Genomic DNA, 19493 nt, shown 5'->3' with positions numbered 1-19493 from the left:
TGAGTCTAAGACAACATTTGACCCAAGACTTTGAAATTCTAGTTCTGACTTCTCTACAAATGATCTGTGGGATTTCAGGTATAGCATTAGTCCTGAGTCTCAGTTTTCTCATCTGTAAAATTAGAAAGTTAGACTTTGAGACAAAGGAAGATTCTGTGAATCTCTAAATTTAATAGTATCTAGTTTGGGGTGTAGTTTTATTTTTCTAAAAGCTGTATTCTTTCATGGGTTTCCCCAAGTCAGAAGGTCTTATGACAGCAGATTTCAGCACTTAACGATAGTAGAGGAAGGAACAGTTTTAAGATATGACCTAAATTCACAAAACAGTTAATGTCCACTGCAGATAAAAAACAAATGACCTGACTGTTGTGATTGATGTAAAGTTATGTGAGTATATATAAATCCACTTTCACACTGGCATTTACTTTAACCAGCTTTCATACACTTGCTTTATTCATGAAAGGATGTTTATGTTAAACAACATAAATAAATATTCAAGACATTGTATATGGCATAACTGGATTATGGAAACTGCGTTGGCTTTATCTCATGTACGTATGTAAATTCTCAGTTCTCACATTACAGTCCCACAGTTGGGTGTGTCACTAATTTGAGTTTGTTTTGTTGTTCCACATGTTGAAGAAATTATATGGTAAAAATGATATTTGAAAATGAAATACTGGATTCAATTGAATTAATAAGAATCCTAAATAGTGTTATCATTATTACTTTTAAGTAATACTCAAGATAATTGCTTTTAGGTTTTGAGCCCTATGTTCTTATACCCAGGGGTTCTTGTTGTTCAGTCCCTAAGTCGTGTCTGACTCTTTGCGACCCCAGGGACTGCAGCATGTGAGGCTTCCCTATCCTTCACTATCTCCTGGTGTTTACTCAAACTCATATCCATTGAGTTTGTGATGTCATCCAACCATCTCATCCTCTGTCACCACCTTCTCTTCCTGCCTTCAGTCTTTCCCAGCATCAGGGTCTTTTCCAATGAGTCAGCTCTTCGCATCAGGTGGCCAAGTATTGGAGCTTCAGCTTCAGCATCCATCCTTCCATCGAATATTCAGGGTTGATTTCCTATAGGATTAACTGGTTTGATCTCCTTGTAAGCCAAGCGACTCACAAGAGTTCTCCAGCACCACAATTTGAAAGCATCAATTTTTCAAATTTCACCACAATTTGAAAGCATCAACCTTCTCTATGGTCCAACTCTCACATCCATACACTCAGGCATATGCTAATAGCTGATGCAGGAGGGCATGTAGGGAATATTTAAAGTAAATGGAGAACTTTGGAATATTTGTGCTTTGACCCATTTATTTGTTCTGGCGACTGGCAAACAGAAGAAATACCATTTGCCTAGTGTGCAGGCAACACCCTGGTCTCTCTGATGTAATCACGGGTGATGGTGGTGAAAGCTCTCTGGTTATACTAGCCTTGAGGCTGAATAGACCAAGTACAGGAATGAGGTGGGGGCTCATCAAAGCCTCTTCATCAGGCGGAGGAAGGCTGTGGGAATGTGCAGGTCATTCCTGAGGCTTCCCATGGGATCATTCTACCTGCTCGTGCAGTGGTTTCTAAGAGGCGATTTGTAGCCACCGAGACAGTGTCCTTTCCCAGAGAACTTCCCCTTTTGTGCTCTCTGTCTGTACCCTTCTTCCAGTCTCTTTCATTTTATCTCTTTATTTTTCTTTGGCCTGTGCTGGGTCTTCATTGCTTGTGGCAAGTGGGGGCTACTCTGCATTGCAGTGCACAGGCTTCTCATTGTAGTGGCTTATCTTGTGGACACAGGCTCTAGGCATGCAGGCTTCAGTAGTTGTGGAGCATGGGCTTAGTTGCCCCAAGGCATGTCGAATCCTCCTGGACCAGGGATCAAATCTGTGTTCCTGCGTTGGCAGGTGAACTCTTAACCTCTGGACCACCAGGGAAGGTCCCTATCACTTTAATTATTACGTGGGATTTGAAGTTTTTTAACTCCTGACTACATATTTTGGACCAAATATTCCTTATTCTAGACAATTTGTACTAAACATTCTGAAAATACTACTTGGAGATGGCTACCTTGTTTGGAGTCATGTGTCACATATGTGGTTTTGTCTTGCGCTTCTTTGATTCATCATACCCTGAGATAATACATAAATAAATTTATTCATTAAATTTATGGAAGCTTTTCCTTTCCATTTTTCTTCCCTCTAGTAATCTCTCCCTGTCTCATGAAGTATCTAAGATCACCTTTGCAATCAAATGGAAATTTAGCTGGGCTGTTAGATTCCCTTAAGCATCCCTGAGTGTGAGCGTGAGTAGATGGAGTTGAAGGGCTGCTTGAAGTTCTTGTCTCAACTGGCTGAAGTCATAGTCATCTATTTATTCTTGGTTGTTCCTTTTCCCCTCACATATTGGGAAACTGGTGGTCAGTGCCTTTGACTTTTTCTCTCCTTAATCCAGATACGCAAGAGGGTAACTGTTGACAGAGAGAAGGAAATGTTTACATATTTAAATAACCAATATGTAGGGGGCATGTGTGTGCAGGCTTGTGCGTGCACAGGCTCTGTAACTGCAAGGTGGTATCTGTTTCTCTTAAGTCGCCATGCATATCCATAGTTAACGAGGAGGCCCTAGCATCTATGATGGCACTCAGGTATGTATTTGCATCAGTGTTTAAGGAGGAATTAGGTTGGTGGGAGTTCTGACTCCTATTTTAGTGGATCTATGGTTTAAAATTATGATATTTTCACTGATATATTTAAAATGGATAACCAACAAGGACCATGGAACTCTGCTCAATTTTATGTGGCAGTCTGGATGGAAGTGGAATCTGGGGGAAATAGATACAAGTTTATGTATTGGCTGAGTCCCTTTGCTGTTCACCTGAAACTACCACAACATTGCTAGTGGGCTATACCCCAATACAAAATAAAAATAAATAAAATTGTGATGTTTTGGGGAAACCTGGGTTCTGGCACCAGAATTTCAGTTAGCCAGGATCTCCATAGCTTTGAGAGTGAAGAAGTGAGATAAGTATTTTCAGTCATTCTTAAATCCATTACTTAGTAGCTCAGGGCTTTGTGCTGAAGTTAAAACTCCAATACTTTGGCCACCTGATGGGACGAGCCGACTTGTTGGAAAAGACCCTGATTCTGGGAAAGACTGAAGGGAAAGGAGAAGAGTGCAGCAGAGAATGAGAAGGTTGGACAGCATCACTGACTCAATGGATGAGTTTGAGCAAGCTCCAGGAGATAGTGAAGGACTGGGAAGCCTGGCAGGCTGCAGTCCCTGGGGTTGCAAAGAGTCAGGCATGACTTAGGGACTGAACAGCAACAAACACAGGACTTTGTGCGTCAGAATCACAGAACTGAAGTTGGATCCTCAGGATGTGTTCAGTGTTCCTTACGTACTGTAATGCTGGCCTCTCCCAGAGATGCCCCAACCAAGAGGCAACTTAAATTAGGGGTGTGGCAGTTCACAGCCATTGTAGCAGGATCCATTTAGTCTTCAGGCAAAAAGAAAGTGTTCTATCTCCTTTTAAATATTACGTTGCATTCAGAGTTTGAAATAGCCTTGGCAGTTTCCTGTGGCCATTACCTGGAACTGAGGTGTAGTGCCTTGCTGATAACTGACTCCTGTGTTTGGTGCAATAATTGTGTTTGTTGTCTGTGTTTTAAGTTTGTATTTCAAAATACATGTTGTTGTACCATCATCTTTTCTTGTTTGTTTGTTCGTCTGTATTTTATTCTCTTACCTTTGTAGTGGTAATTATGCTTGGCTTTGGATCCTTGTGCCATTTGATACTGAGATGAAGAGATTTTAAAAGAAAAGGTCATCAGCTGTCTTTCTGGGCTATTCTGGGCATTTTGTACTATATTTATTTTGGGCCCAGCTTTTCTTGCCCTTGGTTTCTGATTTGCTGTTCCTCCTCCTTGCCTTGGCCTCTCATCTTGCCTGGAAGCATTTCAAGAGATCTGTTTGGATGACTGTTTTGTTTAACAGATAAATACTATCTCAACCTTGGGAGACAGTCAAGACGACAGGATGGAACTCTCCATTAATGCTTCTGGATCTAAGGCATGAAATCCCTGGAGCAGAGAGTCTGGCCTCTTAGTATAGTATACTCATGTCGGGAAATTGTTTCATGCTTTGAGATTAACTTTTACAAGGGAAATGTGGGATTCTGGGGCATTCTCAAAAGTTTTGCATAATTTGGTGGGACTTAAGTAGTCTTACTGTTTATAAATTTTTGTAAATTAAAGAATGATTATTTGACTAAAAAAGTGGGCTTTTTGGTTCTTCAGGGTCTGACTTGATCTTAGCTGAGGTCTGGCACAGACTACTCCTTTCAGGGAGCTTTCACTCAGATTATTGGGGTGCTCAAAAAACCAAGTATTGTATAAAGCAGAAAATAAATGGTCTTCAAGGAGTATCAGGCCTTTAAGCACAAGACGTCTCCCAAGAGAAAACGGTAATGCCCCCAATACCCATTTACTTTGACCTTCTTTGGGAGACTGTGTCTGAGTGACTCTTCAGGGACAGAAAAAACCAACTAATTCTACTGAAGTGTTACAATACCCGGAAGGTGGTTTCTTTTTTCTTTTTTGTCATTTCTTTTAAAAAAATTGAAATACAGTTGACATACAATAATGTTAGTTTTGGATATACTTACAAGATGGTTTGACACGTGCATACATTGTGAAATGATCAATGGACATGAGCTTGGGCAAACTCTGGGAGATAGTGAAGGATGGGAAAGCCTGGTGTGCTGCAGTCCATGGGGTTGCAAAGAATCAGACACAACTGAGCAAATGAACAACAGCAACAACAGTGAAATGCTCACCATGATGAGTCTGGGAACCATCTGTCCCCAAGGTTGTTATAACACCATTGACCATAATTCCTATGCTGTGTGTCACATCCCCATGACTTGTTGTATAACTGGAGGTTTGTACCTCTCAATCCCCTTCACCTATTCCACCCTCCTCCACATCCTCCTTGCTCTGACAGCCAGCCATTCATTCTCTTTATCTCTGAGTCTGTTTTCATTTTGTTTGTTTTTTAGGTTCAACATAAGTGAGATTATGTGATATTTGACTTTTTTCACTTGGCAGAAAGTGAGTTCTGCGTCCTCACTTTGTGGTCTTACTGAATCCTCAGGAGGTAGAACTGGAAAAAAAAAAAATCAGTGTGTTATGGCTGGTTCTTTGCACTGAAAATCCAGCTGATTCTGGTTATTTGTAGTAGTTACTGTCTGTAAAGTTGCCAGAACTCTGGATTAGAGCTTCCTGAGCCATTGCTCCTAGGGGATACACAGGCTTAGGTTCCTGTGAGCGCCTGTCACAGTGTTTTCCCAACTGACCAGTCCATAACCTTCTTTCTGTTAAAAGGGACCTTATTTCATGTTGTTGATACATTAACATTGAACTCACGATGAACAGCACTGTAACTCATGCTTGAACTAGGCTTATCTGACACATGCATTTTCTCTACCAGGCTCATCACAGCTTTTCTTGAACTTAGAAATGCTGAAGTGCTTGGGAACCATCTTTTTTTTTTTTTTTTTTTTTTGACTTTTATTTTTTATTTTATTTTTTTAATTTTATTTAATTTTTAAACTTTAGATAATTGTATTAGTTTTGCCAAATATCAAAATGAATCCACCACAGGTATACATGTGTTCCCCATCCTGAACCCTCCTCCCTCCTCCCTCCCCATGGGAACCATCTTAAACACTGAAATCACCAACCAAAAGCATGTGAGTGTGAAACATGACACAGGATAGATCATGGAAAGGACACTTACTTAATTTTTTTTGGCCTCACCATGTGGTATGTGGGATCCTAGTGCCCTGACCAGGGGTCAAACCTGTGTCCCCATCAGTGGAAGCCTGGAGTCTTAACCACTGAACTGCGAGGGAAGTCCCTGGGACACTTGTTTGTAGTAGGAGAGCTGAGCTGAAACAAGAAGGCAGAGCATTGCCTTGTTCAACCTCAGCTGGGACTGTGCACGTGGGCACTCAGATTTTTTGCTGCTCTGTGTATGGCCATGAACAACAGCAGAAGCACCATTGATAATGGTTTGGGGATTACAAATAAATTTTAGCTAGTGGGAAAATTCATAAACATCTACTGTATAATATAAGCAAAATAATCCCAGATATTGTAGCAGGAATCTCCCTCAGCTCAGCTTTATAGCTCATGTAGAAAGCCAATCATTCAAGGTAAAAATGTATTTCAAGTTGGTACTATAACCAATATCCAGAACACATTTTTCAAATAGCTTCATGTAAAAGTGAAAAAGTGAAAGTGTTAGTCGCTCAGTCGTGTCCAACTTTGCTTACCCCATGGACAGTAGCTCACCTGGCTCCTCTGTCCATGGAAATCTCCAGGCAAGAATACTGGAGTCGGTTGCCATTTCCTTCTCCAGGGGATGTTCCCGACTCAAGGGTCAAACCTAGGTCTCTTGCATTGCCAGCAGATTCTTTACCATCTGAGCCACCAGGTAATCCCAGCTTCAAGTAAAATGAAGGCTAATTAGTGACTCCCTTTGTTGAATATAAACGACAGTTAACACCTCTGATGCACTTTGAACATCCTGTAGAATAGGAACAACCTCTTGTGTATCCTCCTGTCCCTGGCATGAAAGGTAATAATGGCCAGCACATAGTGGGACCTCAGAAAGTGAATGAATACTAAATAAATGAATACTAAATAAACTCAGTAAGTGAATGAATACTAAATAAACGAAAGAGCCGGGAGAAATCTGTTCCATGGTGCCTGGGTGCCTGAGGGCACAATAGGAATCTAGTGCATCATTTCAACTTAGATAATTTCCTGTCCATTGTGTTCATTAACTCATGTAAATGCTTATTAACCATCAGAGAGAGTAGTGTCTTGGATCTGGTATAGCATGGAGGGCATCGTAGCTGGGCCTGAGGATGGAACAGGAATACCACCAACCATTTTGAGAAAACTACTAAAAAGAGCTGGAACTGCATTGGACTTCTTCCATCTCACCATGGAGCTAGGCTGGCAGCATTTTTTTTTCTAATATTCCTGATACCGACTTCTCTCCACTTTAACCTCGCTCCCACACTGCTGTTATTAAAAACCTCTCTCTAGGACATGGATTTGATCATGTCAGTCTGTTGCTTCAAGAACTCCATTCTCCCCTAAGAACCAATTCAAAGCTCCTTAGTGACCTGGCTCCATCCCTCTACCTCAGACTTCAGTCTCTTACCATTGCACCCATGCTCAAGCTAAACTGGACCCATCACTGGAACCCAGCCATGCCTTTAGAAGTTACAGTCGTTGCATAGTTTTGCCTGCTCCTTCACCCAGCTCTTCCTTTCAGCCCTAGCTCAAACACAGCCCCTGTGCTATGTCTGGCAAGATACCAGTCTCTCCCTAAGTAGACTCACATGTTAATGTTCAGTAAACATATTTGAATGAGTCAGTGTATCTAAATATTATGTAGAACAGTGCTCCTGTTCTACAGGACTTTCTCGAACCAGGGACTAATTTGGTGAAAGAGAACTTTTCCAGGGAGCAGGGGGTGGGGTGAGGGGTGGTTTGGGGATGATTCAAGTGTATTACTTTTATTGTGTACTTGATTTCTAATCTAATGCTTCTGCTGATCTGAAGAGAGGTACCGGTCCTCAGGCTAGAGGTTGAGAACCCCTGATCTAGAGAAAACAGGAAGCTTTGAAATGTCTTTAAAATAAAAAGGAGAGGCTAGACCTCAGTTTCTACTAAGGCAAGTAAAAAGCTGTGGCTGCCTTTTTATTAAGTAGCTTTGTCTGTTGTACAGAACTGAGGTTTTCCACTCAGGGAACACCTACACTCGGCCACACTCCACAGCCCCCCATATAAACACCCAGGGACTGGGCTTGATTAAAGTAGAAGCAAGTGAAATTTTATGTGTGCGGAAATTACATTCAATTTCAGATATTATCTGTTTCAATTATTTCCTGCAGATTAACCATTTCAAATATTCCAAATATTTATCGTGGAGCTACTATGTATTAGAAACTGGGCCAGGGGCTTTGACGCATAAAAAAGATAAGCAGAACCCAGGGACTTTGTCTAGTGGGATGAAAAATGTGGAAGCACATTTCTGTAAAACAGGATAAATTATACACTTACTTTACTGCAGGTAGTGATGGTCGCACAAAAGAAGGTGAGGCTTATTTTCAACCTGCTCAGTTCCATAGGAGAGCTTGGATTTAATGTGAGCCTTAAAGGGTGCATTTGGGAGTAGGTAGGTGGCAGGGTGGACTGAAGGAAGAGCGTGGTTAGAGCGGTTCCAAGGGGAGGGAACCTTGTGAACAAAGGCACTGAGGCAGGGAAGTACAGGGAGCAACAGCAGGAATAAGTACAGGGACAAGTAGTGCGGGGAATGCAGGGCTGAGGGAGGAGCATTGTCAACTAAGACTGGGAAAGCGCAGCATAATCTGCTGTAAAGAAACGTAATGGCATGGACTTCATGCTGTAGTCATTAGGAGCCACGCACAGTTTTAAAACAAAGGAAATACAAGACAGCAAGAGCAGCTGCTAAAATTTGTCAACATTTACTAGGTGTCAGGCACTTTTACTTAATCCTTACTGCAGCACTTTGAGGTGAGTACTATTAGTGTCTCATTTTATAGAGCAAATGGAAAGCCCAGAGAATTTAAGTAACTTTCCCAGGATCTACCACAAATAAGTGGGGGACCTGGGACTCGAAGCCAGCAAGTTTTACTTAAGAACTTGGTTGTGAAGCTGAATGTGTAGGGTTTAGGGAGTCTCTGAACTTTCTCAGTTGTTTGCAAAGTGTTTATATATGAATATGTGCATTTGTTTAAGAGAACATCTAAACTTTAATCATATGAAAAGTATGTTCCATAAAAGGTTAATTAAGAAAGACTATGGTAGCCCTCTCTTTTGCTCTCTAAAGTCACTCAGGATGTTCAATGCATTATACAGTGACTTTAGGCTTATGTTGCTTCTTACATTGGAAGAAGCAGAAGAATATAGCACCACTCAAAATGAAATGTCACAGCAGTTTGTAGGAATTGTTATTATAGTATTATAAGTGGCAAGCTCTTCTTGATCTGTGAGAAACATGGAAAATGCTCAAGAAGTTCTTTGGAGAGTAAACATGAGCTATCCAGACCTTAAAATTTAAGATAATTTTTAAAAGATTTTTTTAATGTGGACCATTTCTTAAAATCTTTATTGAACTTGTTACAATATTGCTTCTGCTTTATGTTGGTCTTTTGGCCATCAGGCATGTGGGATCTTAGCTCGCCAACCAGAGATAGAACACACACCCCCAGCTTTGGAAGGTGAAGTCTTAACCACTGGACTGCCAGGGAAGTCCCAAAATTTGTGATAATTTGAAGGCAGAAAGCCTGGGTCTACATTGGACAAACATCATTCTTACAAAAGCTAAATAAACTCCTCAAATTTGCAATGTTTTTGAAAAATGCCTAGATGCTAATCTTCTTCAACTGTTCCAGTTTGTCTTTTTACAGTTAGAGGGACTTAGGGGATGAATATTTATTAGCCTATGAGACTGTAAATTCCTTGTGGCCAGTAGTGAATTCAAAGGCAAGTGTCAGATGAATGAATCCACATTAAAAAATTGCCCAGTTTATATCACTTGAGAAATTAAACCAATACCTAAGTTTTGCTTAGAGTGAAAAATATTAATGATTTAAATATGCACATCTTTAAGATGTTACTATCACTAATAACTCAGATGATAAAGAATCTGCCTGTAATGCAGGAGACGTGGGGTTCGATCCCTGGGTCAGGAAGATCCTCTGGAAAAGGAAATGGAAACCCACTCCAGTATACTTGCCTGGAGAATCCCATGGACAGAGGAGCCTGGTGGTCTACAATCCATGGGGTTGCAAAGAGTCGGACATGATGAGCAACTAACACATCACACAGGCACAGCAAATATGATACTTTAATAACAGAGATCTGGATTCCCTACTTACTGGAGTTTTTTTTTTAACTCCATCTTTGTTTTCACGTTCTCTGTTTTGTATTTTTTTTTCCTGAACTGCTTGAAAGCAGTTCATAATATATAGCCCCCATTCAGATTTCTCCAATGATTAAAAAATATATTTTATCATAGTTTTGTAGCTTTGGAGGATTCAATAAGGATGGTAAATAGCAATTGGTTGTCAGACCTCTTTTTGTCTTTTTTGAATTATCTTGTCTCCCTCCTTTTTTTGTTTGTTCTTGTTTTGTATTTCATGACATTAACATGTTTGAAAAGTCTAAAACATTTGTCTCAAAGTGTGTCTTTCAATCCGGGTTCATCTGAGTGTTGGTTTCCTAATGACTAGATTCAGATTCAACAGTGCTAGGAAGAATACACCGCTTCTCTTTAGAACGTATGTGAGAGTTAATCACTGGATTAAGTTGGTGTTCACTGGACCTCTCATTGTACAGGTACCCAATCCCCTTAATAAGTGAGCTGTGGGGTAGTTCTTCAGGAGCATGTGCGTATCTTGTTCCCCGACACTCAGTCATTCATCCAGTGTTTTTAACATTCATCTTAGATCGTTATATGAATCAGTGACCAGGTTGGTGGTTTCAATATGGTAGTAACTGAATTTTTGAAAGTTCCTTTACTAAAGAAAATTTCTCCTTTTTACCCCCATCCCTGTTTGGAAAAAATCTAGACCCCAAAGACAGGTGGCAGAGGAGCTGACAAAAGTGAAATTCAAAAACAACCATCCAAACACGTATTATTACTTTCCGTGTCAGAAGTGTTTTATTTTGTGAGTAGATGTATAGGAAGAAAGTTCTAGGAAAGAGAGAGAGAGAGAAAGGTGTGTCTTTTAGTTTGGGGGATTTGCCCTTAAAATAATAAATCTTTGTTGGTACAGATGAAGAACAGCAAAACAAATCACCTTTCTGATTTCCTTCTAGACTGAGAGCATTCAATTGATAATGAGATGAATTTTCATTCAACGGCCACAATCTGAAAAGATATTTCATGTCTGCCCTCCTATCTGAAAATATTCTTTATGCCATAATAGTTCTTTAAAGGCACGTTAGTTGAAATCAAATGGGCATCTCAACCATGAAATTCCTGTGAAAGGTAGATAGTAAACAGAAATTGTTTAGGAGGGGAGATTCCTTGATCTAGACTTAGAATTCTTTCAAGAATTATCCTAAAGCTTTTATACCTACCCTGCTCATGACCAGCTCACTCAGTGACTTGGTGTTATCTGATGAGGATCTCATTTCACTTTTGAAAGCAAAGTGTTGTTCTCTTTGTTGAGGTAGTAAGAGGAAGCAGGAAAAGATTGACTCTGGACATTGCAATTGAAACCCACCCCCCATCCATCTTGAGATTAGCGAGTACCCAGTATCAGTTCTCTTGTTTGCAGTTCATGATGAAAAGACCTATTTTTGAAGCTTGTTAACTATCCCTCCTGCCTAGACAAAACTATTCTTGAATACTGGGGTCATTACCAGAACTCTATGAATTCATTTATTATTTGCTTTGTTTTTCTTTTCATTGTTTTGTAAGAGGATTTTGGACATTGTTTTGTGATCAGGTAGACCTTGGACCCCATGCTCCTTTTGAGCATTTTCATGTCATGTTCTTGAAGTTTGGAAAATGATTTGCCCCTACTTTGCTGGTATGGTATGATCACATACATTTTTCTCTTGTTTAGATCTTGCTGAGTGAGAAATTGGTGTGGCATGAGGTGGTATGAGGTGGTCTGTGAAATTTACTTTAACCAATCCTAATTCTGTGTTTGGAGACAGCTGAATACTCCTTACATTTGTTTGATAATTTCTTACCCTGCATGCTGGATTGTATTACTGTGTTGTTACAGAGTCTAGAATATGAATAAGGCAAAACCTTGCTAATTCAAGCATCTGAGCCTTATCACAAGACGAAGTTCACTTGAAGAAAGTAGATGAGCACATTGCCTGGCAAGCACAGTCATTCTCCTAGAGTCTTGAGGTTTCTGCATGGAGTCTCTCCATGACTGTAAGAGTCTCTCCATGACCATGCCAAATTTGCTCTCAGTACTCTAGCCTTGTAGTAGTCTCCTCCAGCCCCAGTCCTTGGATACAACACAGAGCAGAGAACCTGGTCCTGGTTTGGCATGCAACTAAGAGCTTCATAGCATATTTGACACTATAATAAATTAGGAGGTACTGAAATATTTCCTGTTTTTAAACACTTTGACTCACTTTCTAAGATGTAGCAGAACAATCTCAAAGAATATTTGGAATTGCAATTTTTTATAAAGAATATTTGTTATAAAGGCTTGTAAAGTACATTGAGTCATAGAGGTGGGTTCATACTTTTCAAACAGGTTTATACAACACTAATTATTGGAATAAACACTAATATGTTGGGAATAAACACTAATATGTTGGAAATCTTACGAATGAACAGGGCTTCTTATTAATGTGGGCAATCTTACAGTAGTTCACTTGGGGTGAGTTTTTCTTAGAGGTTGACTTATTTAATAAAGAATTGAGCAGACAGTAAGACTGGTTACAAGTTCCATGATGGTAGGAGTTGTCATCTTTCTTTTAGGTGTATTCTAGTGTCTCATCTAAAGCAACAATAAGGCTCCATGTATATTTGTTGAATTAAATTTTGAAATTAATGTTGCTAAGTCACTTCAATCATGTCCAACTCTGTGTGACCCCATAAACAGCAGCCCACCAGGCTCCCCCATCCCTGGGATCCTCCAGGCAAGAACACTGGAGTGGGTTGCCATTTCCTTCTCCAATGCATGAAAGCGAAAAGTGAAAGTGAAGTTGCTCAGTTATGTCCGACTTAGTGACCCCATGGACTGCAGCCTACCAGGCTCCTCCGTCCATGGGATTTTCCAGGCAAGAGTACTGGAGTGGGGTGCCATTGCCTTCTCCATCAAATTAATAATAGTTGCTAAATTCTTCTGGCTTTAGTTTTTTCAGTCTGTAGGTCACCACCTAGCTGACCTTCTGCGGATTGCTATTTTCTCTTCTTCCTATCTCCCACAACCCTCTTTTTCTACTCTTAATCCTGCTGACCAGTAACTTTTTTAACTTAAGGAATAGCAAGTCTAAGCTATTGTATTTCATTTTTTAAAAACATTATGATTATGTAGGAAAAAAGAGAAATAGAATATCTTCAGATCTTAAAATGATTATATAGAGATACAGCACTCTATAGCAGACTCTGTTAAGATCTTGCAGAAGAACCAAAACCTGGTGCTTGTCTTCAAGAAGTCAGAGTCTATAGGTAAAATAGTCATATCAAGAGAGCTGAAACATACAAGTCATGGTGTGAAGGTGGGGACTGGGGGACAGCTTACGTAAAGTTGACCGTGTCAACTGGAAGAATCACTTTTGGCCTCTTAGCAACCCTGGAGCAGTGTCTCTAAGGACGAGTGCCTCAGGCATTGTGGGTCTTGAGAAGGCATTGTGGGAATCCTCCTGAAAGTAGAGAAGGTAATTCTGTGTTTGTGTGTTGGCTCTTGTGAGAGAAGGAAGACTGTTGTTCTAGTGGGGAATTTGGAGAGTGTAGATTAAAAGATCTGGGAAAAGAAAAGGGCAGTCATTGTCAGTGCCCGTGGATGTGGTGGATGTGCCATGGCTTGGGAAGGAGGGGCAAAGTCTGCTCCTGGAAGGAAGTGAATGAAATTCATGGGGTAATGAACTCAAAGTCTTGGTGAAGTCAGGGAGCAGCTGAAGGTGAAGGAGGGCATTCAGGTGAGCTAATTGAATGGGAAATTTTCTCAGAGGTAGATAAAGTGAGGAGTCGGCTGTGCAGAGACTCAGGGTGTAACCATGGGCATGGATTGCTAAAAATGCACTATTTTTTTATTTCTTTGTTTCCCATGGTATTCTCTTTCCTGGGACAACATCCTAGCCAGTGTCTGTCATGTATAACCTGCCAGGATTGCATACTTGAACTCCATGCCAATTTATAAAGTCCTCCATTTTAGACTAACCATATCTGTGACTCAAAGAACCTCATATATGAAACCTTTTAAAATCAACCTACTCTTGTTGAATTGGTTACTTAGTATTCAGTATGGACCATGTGCATACTCTTACTTGCCATAACCCTTTATAGTCATGTGTTTACATGGCTTTATCTCTTAAATAATAAGTCAGCTGGAGGGCTTCCCTGGTACCCTAGTGGTTAAGAATCCACTTTGCAATACAAGGGACATTGGTTTGATTCCTGGCCTGGGAAAATCCCACATAACTGCTGGGCAACTAAGCTATTGAGACTGTGCCCTTAGACTCCATGAAGCACAACTACTGAGCCTACATGCAGCAATTACTGAAGCCTGTGTTCCCTAGAGCCCATGCTCTGAAACAAGAGAAGCCACCGCAGTGAAAAGCCCCCACTCACCACAACTATAGAAAGCCCTTGTAAAGCAATGAAGACTCAGGGCAGCCAAAAATACATAAATAAATTCTTTAAAAGAATATATATTTTGTTTATTGGGAAAAACAACTTGTGGGGATTGTAGAATAGGGACTATCAAAAAGTTTAAAAATCTGGTGGTATGGGGTGTCCTAATTCGAAGGATTCTTGAGGTTGGATTCTCTTGCTTCTGTAAGAGAATCTTTTCTTTCGTGCCAGTTCACGGGGGCGCTCATTGGCCTCCTTGGGATCCTCTCTCCCCAAAAGTGAGGAGCGGACTTGGGGCCTTAGCCAGCGGAAGACCCACCTGAAGTTCAGACACGAGAGGGCTCCTGTGCTGGAGTGAGTGTCCTCCTTCTCTGGTGGACCTGGTAAGACTGAGGAGATCTCTGCAATATCTGTGCCTTGGCTGCCAGTTGCCTTGCTTATTATCTGCCAAGAAGACGAGTGTTAGATATTGTGTAACCTGGACGACAGTGGAGTCAGTATTTGTCCATGTAGGGAGCTCAGATCCTTTAACTGGCTTCCCTAGTGGATCAGATGGTAAAGAATCTGCCTGCAGTGCAGGAGACCTGGGTTTAATCCCTGGGTCAGGAAGATCCCCTGTTGAAGGGAATGGCTACCCACTATTCTAGTATTCTTACCTAAAAAATCCCATGGACAGAGGAGCCTGGCAGGCTACAGTCCATGGGAGTCACAAAGAGTCAGACGTGACTGAATGACTAATACACAACCCAGCTACATATGCTCAATTTCAGTACTCATTAATATTTACACACACATACACACTCGTATTTTGGTCATAATCGTTGTCTTTACATTCCTACCCTCTTCTCTCTCAGGGCTCCTCGGTGTTTTGCCTTCACCTCTGCTCTGTCCCTTCTATAGTGGGAAGTAATGCTCCATGCGTTCCCACCTGGACCCTCTACCAGGCCCGTCCTGTGCTTGCCTGTGAGGCACTTCTCTGCTCACCTTAGCAAGCTCCTGGTTCTGAAGCCTTGGATGAATCTGTGGAAACTGGTTGACATCTTCATTTTCTAGTGGGTTGAACTTGGCCAAGTCTTGACAGCTACCATATTCTTGATGACTAACCTGAGCCATACCTGGAAGGGAGCTGCTAGGCAGCTGGGAGTCTTCCTCCTGAGCAGATTCAGGGAACACAGAGTCATCATCTTTGTCATCTTTCTGGTTCTCTAGAAATTTCTCAAGCTTTTGCACAAGACCATCCAGTTTGCTGAGAGTCAACTGTGTCTTCTCTTTGGGGTGCTTGTCTTTGTTGTCTCCACTTAGGTCACAGTTAGTGGTCGAGTCTGAATTGTTAGAGGCCATGTCAACATCCCAGGCCAGGGTGATGCTGAGTTTGCAGAACTGCTCTGGGTCATCTTGTATTTGGTCTCGTCTCGCTAGGAGCCTCCCTGTGTTTTCAGTCCGCCATGACCCTTGGATAGGAGGGACAAAGTGCATTGAAGGACCTTCAGAAGACGAGTCTTCACAGGAGAGGGTGTCCTCACAGGAGAGGGTGTCCTCACAGGGGAAATAGCCCACAGAGAGACTCAGGTTTGATTCAGAGCTGCTGGAGAATGAGTGCACCATGGAGTTCGAAGGCTCAAATCTCAGGTCTCCCTCATCCCAGGGATCTTCAAAAGAGAAAATCTAAGTGGGATTGGGGAGAAGAGGAGGGTAATATGGTACTTACCCAATAACATTATCCGTTCTCTTTTCTATTTGGAACTATCCCACTCTGAGAGAAGTTCATCTGTTTTACAATCTCCAATGAAGAACAAAAGAGGCCCTCTCCCTTTAAAAACCTGCTCAATACAACCCTCTCCACTAAGCATCTTCACTGGATGCCTCCTATCATCTATTACTACAGTTGAAAAAACTTGTATCATAAAAGAAAAATGATCATGCTGTAAAATTTGAAAAATATAAAAAAGTATGAAGATAAAAACAAATATGCTTGTGATTCCCCTGTCCAGAGATAATGATAATCATCATGAAAACATTTTGGTGGATTTCCTTATAATCTTTTCTTTTTATTTATATGTACTTATGTGTATACAATTATATATGTGTATATATATATGTACTGTCATGTGTATATGTAGATATGAAAGTCATATCAGTTGAAACTGAGATTATTATATTTTATGGCACAACCTGAAAGTGACAATGAAAGTAGCTCAGTCCTGTTCGACTCTTTGCGACCCTGAGGACTATACAGTCCATGGAATTTTCCAGGCCAGAATACTGGAGTAGGTAGTCTTTCCCCTTTCGAGGGAATCTTCCCAACCCAGGGATTGAACCCAGGTCTCCTGCACTGCAGGCAGACTGGACTGCAAGGAGATCAAACCAGTCTATCCTAAAGGAAATCAGTCCTGAATATTCATTGGAAGGACTGATGCTGAAGCTCCAATACTTTGGCCACATGATGCAAAGAACTGACTCACTGGAAAACTGACTCACCCTGATACTGGGAAAAATTGAAGGCAGGAAGAGAAGGGGACGACAGAGGATGGGATGATTGGATGGCATCACCGACTTGATAGACACGAATTTGAGCAAGCTCTGGGAGTTGGTAATGGACAGGGATGCCTGGCGTGCTGCAGTCCATGGGGTTGCCAAGAGTTGGACACGACTGGGCAACTGAACTGACTGAACTGATGGCACAACCTACATTAAACATGTATATGGCTATTCTGTCTATTTTAACCACTTTATTATTAATGACTTAGTTATTGTCTTTAATAGACACATCTGCAGTAAAACCCTTTGTTAATAAATCTTTGTGTCTCCCTTTATGTTTTTGTAGGTGGGTTTAGTCGATCAAAGACCACAAATGTATTAAAGGCTCCTAATGGTTGATACCAAGTTGCTTCCCAGAAAGGTATAGGCATTTAGTTGCGCATCCTTCCACCATCTGATGGCACTTTGTCTATGATGTCCCGTAGAAACCGGGGGAGAGGGTAGGAATACACATGCGCACATGCATGCACCTGTTGTAGTCTCGGTAATGTTCTGCCCTGGTGGCTGCCCACATGAGAGGGGTGCTGCCAACTCCTGAGCCATAAACTGGGGACTTGAAAAATCCTTCAGGTCCTGAGTCTCAGTAGCTAAAAGTCCAACTGCCAGAAGTCTGTGTTCTGGGACTGTTGGTTACCATGGTAACAGAAGGACCCGAGTTGTAGTCAGAAGTGTGGGAAGAGAGAAGGAAGGAATTGAAAGCTATAGGAACCAGTGCCTTGCTCCCAAAATATCCCATCCCCTCATCAACTCAGCTGATGAGACTCCCTCTCGATGGCAGAAGGACAAATGCCATGACAGTTCCTTTCCTCTTGTCATGTCGGTGCGCAGGATGGTTCCTGTCTTGAGGGAATTTAGAACCTGTTTGGTGAAATGGACATAAACAGCCTTTTATAGGACAGAATGGTAACTGCAGCAGCAGAACTTAAAACTAATGTCATGGGAGAACAGAAGGTGGTACCTTGTGCTGCCAGTGTGGAGATCCAGGAGGGGGCATCAGGAGAAGCCTTTCAGAGGAGATTCCCTCTGATCTCAGTATTTAGTGGGGTGTGGAAGTTAGCTGAAAAGGAGGGAGTAATTGGGGTAGAGGACCTTACAAGCAGACGGGACACGTGAGCAGGGACTCCCAGGTGAGAAACAGCCAGGCGTGGGGTGGAGCTGAAGCATGAAGTGCTAAACAGGGTCACCAAGATCATGGAAAGCCTTCCACCCCTGTTAGGGAACTTGGTTTTTATCCTGTGAGCACATACTCAGGTAGTGGTTTCATTTATTAGGCATTCTTCTGGTTAACTCAAAGTATACTGAATGCTCAACATGATGAAAACAAGCAAACAAAACAAAACTTCCAGTGCATTTGGCACAGCATGAATGTTATTGGTTGGCTTTCATGAGAATAGGAGCAGTAGGTTTGCCCTGGGTTGAGAAATGGATGGGAGGAGACGAGGTGGTAACAGTGGGCCTAGACTTTACTTCATCTGTGTCTGAGTGAGAAAGTGAGGGAGGAGGCAGGGGTCAGCTTAGTTTCTGCACCCACTGCCCAAATACAGAAGAGGGGCACAGTCAGTACTGAGGGACAGTTTCAAAACTTAAAAGGTTGGCTGCTGCTTTCGGAGAGTAAGGGTGGGATACGTGGCATGGGCAGGGGGCTTAATTGTAATAATACTTGTTTATTTCCCGATGTTAGAAGGAAAAAACGTGAAGATGGATGTGGACACGTATGGAGGAAGGCATTGTTGAGGACCTTTGTATTCTTCTTTGAGCTTCCCAGCTAGGCTTCGGCCTTATTCCTGAGGTTGTCTGTATTATTTTACACCAGTTCTCTTACCTGGATCTCTGTCCTTGTTGTCCTTGTTCACTATATTATCTCCTTTGACAGTCTCTTCAATAACATGAGGTGCCTTGGTTTTTTCTAGACTTGGAGCTTTGCTTTTCCTTGTCATCCTCCTCTGCTGACCTCACTAGGTCCTCGCACTTCCTGGTCTGCCCTCCCCTTCCCAATGGCATCGTGGAATTATGAGGGGATTGGTGAGATCTCTGGGGGCACTTTCTGGGTGGAGGCAGTAAGTCTTTCATTGTCTGCTTCCCAAATGTGCAAATTCTGAGGACAACTGTGGGTCATGTAGGATTGAAGGCAGTCAGTCGGTTGCAGAGCCTAAACAGAAATTAACCTTTCCAACAGTAGAATCATCTTAACAAATGTAGTTACAGCAACTGCCAGCCTGGTCTAAACTGTGGGGCTGTGGAGTACTGTTTCTGGGTCAATCAGTGATTCTCAGGAAGGGAGTAGGGCTTCCACCCAGAGTTTCCAAGGAATGGAGTGCGTATGTACTTGGAAAAAGTACATGTTATGTTTTAAAAAAAAATTGGTTTTTCACTTAAGTATAGTTGATTTACAATGTTGAAAAAGCATGTTCCTAAATTAATATTGCTTAGAACTTTTTTTGGTCACATTTTAAAAAAATTTCAAGTTACAAACAGCATTAAAAGAAACCATACGGTTTTTATATTTATCCAAAAAGAAGCATAGGTTTCAACACACACACACACACACACACACACACACACACAGGAAAAAAGCCAAG

At 41.5% G+C, this 19493-nt stretch overlaps 2 protein-coding genes across 16 annotated transcripts in view; one reads left to right on the top strand and one right to left on the bottom strand.

The window, feature by feature from the left end:
- Window positions 1–19493, top strand: part of PPFIBP1 (PPFIA binding protein 1) — a 207300-nt gene that overhangs the window by 77207 nt on the left and 110600 nt on the right. The window lies entirely within an intron of this gene.
- Window positions 14441–16263, bottom strand: C5H12orf71 (chromosome 5 C12orf71 homolog). The gene is made up of 2 exons (XM_010805391.4): window positions 15361–16263; window positions 14441–14820 (listed from the first exon to the last, which is right to left on the bottom strand). Exons 1-2 carry the CDS (start codon window positions 15979–15981, stop codon window positions 14515–14517), a joined length of 927 nt encoding a protein of 308 aa, XP_010803693.2. The 5' UTR covers window positions 15982–16263; the 3' UTR covers window positions 14441–14514.

Source organism: Bos taurus, chromosome 5 (genome assembly GCF_002263795.3).
Source record: "Bos taurus isolate L1 Dominette 01449 registration number 42190680 breed Hereford chromosome 5, ARS-UCD2.0, whole genome shotgun sequence".
NCBI lineage: Eukaryota > Metazoa > Chordata > Mammalia > Artiodactyla > Bovidae > Bos > Bos taurus.
This window is presented reverse-complemented; position numbering and strand designations above follow the sequence as displayed.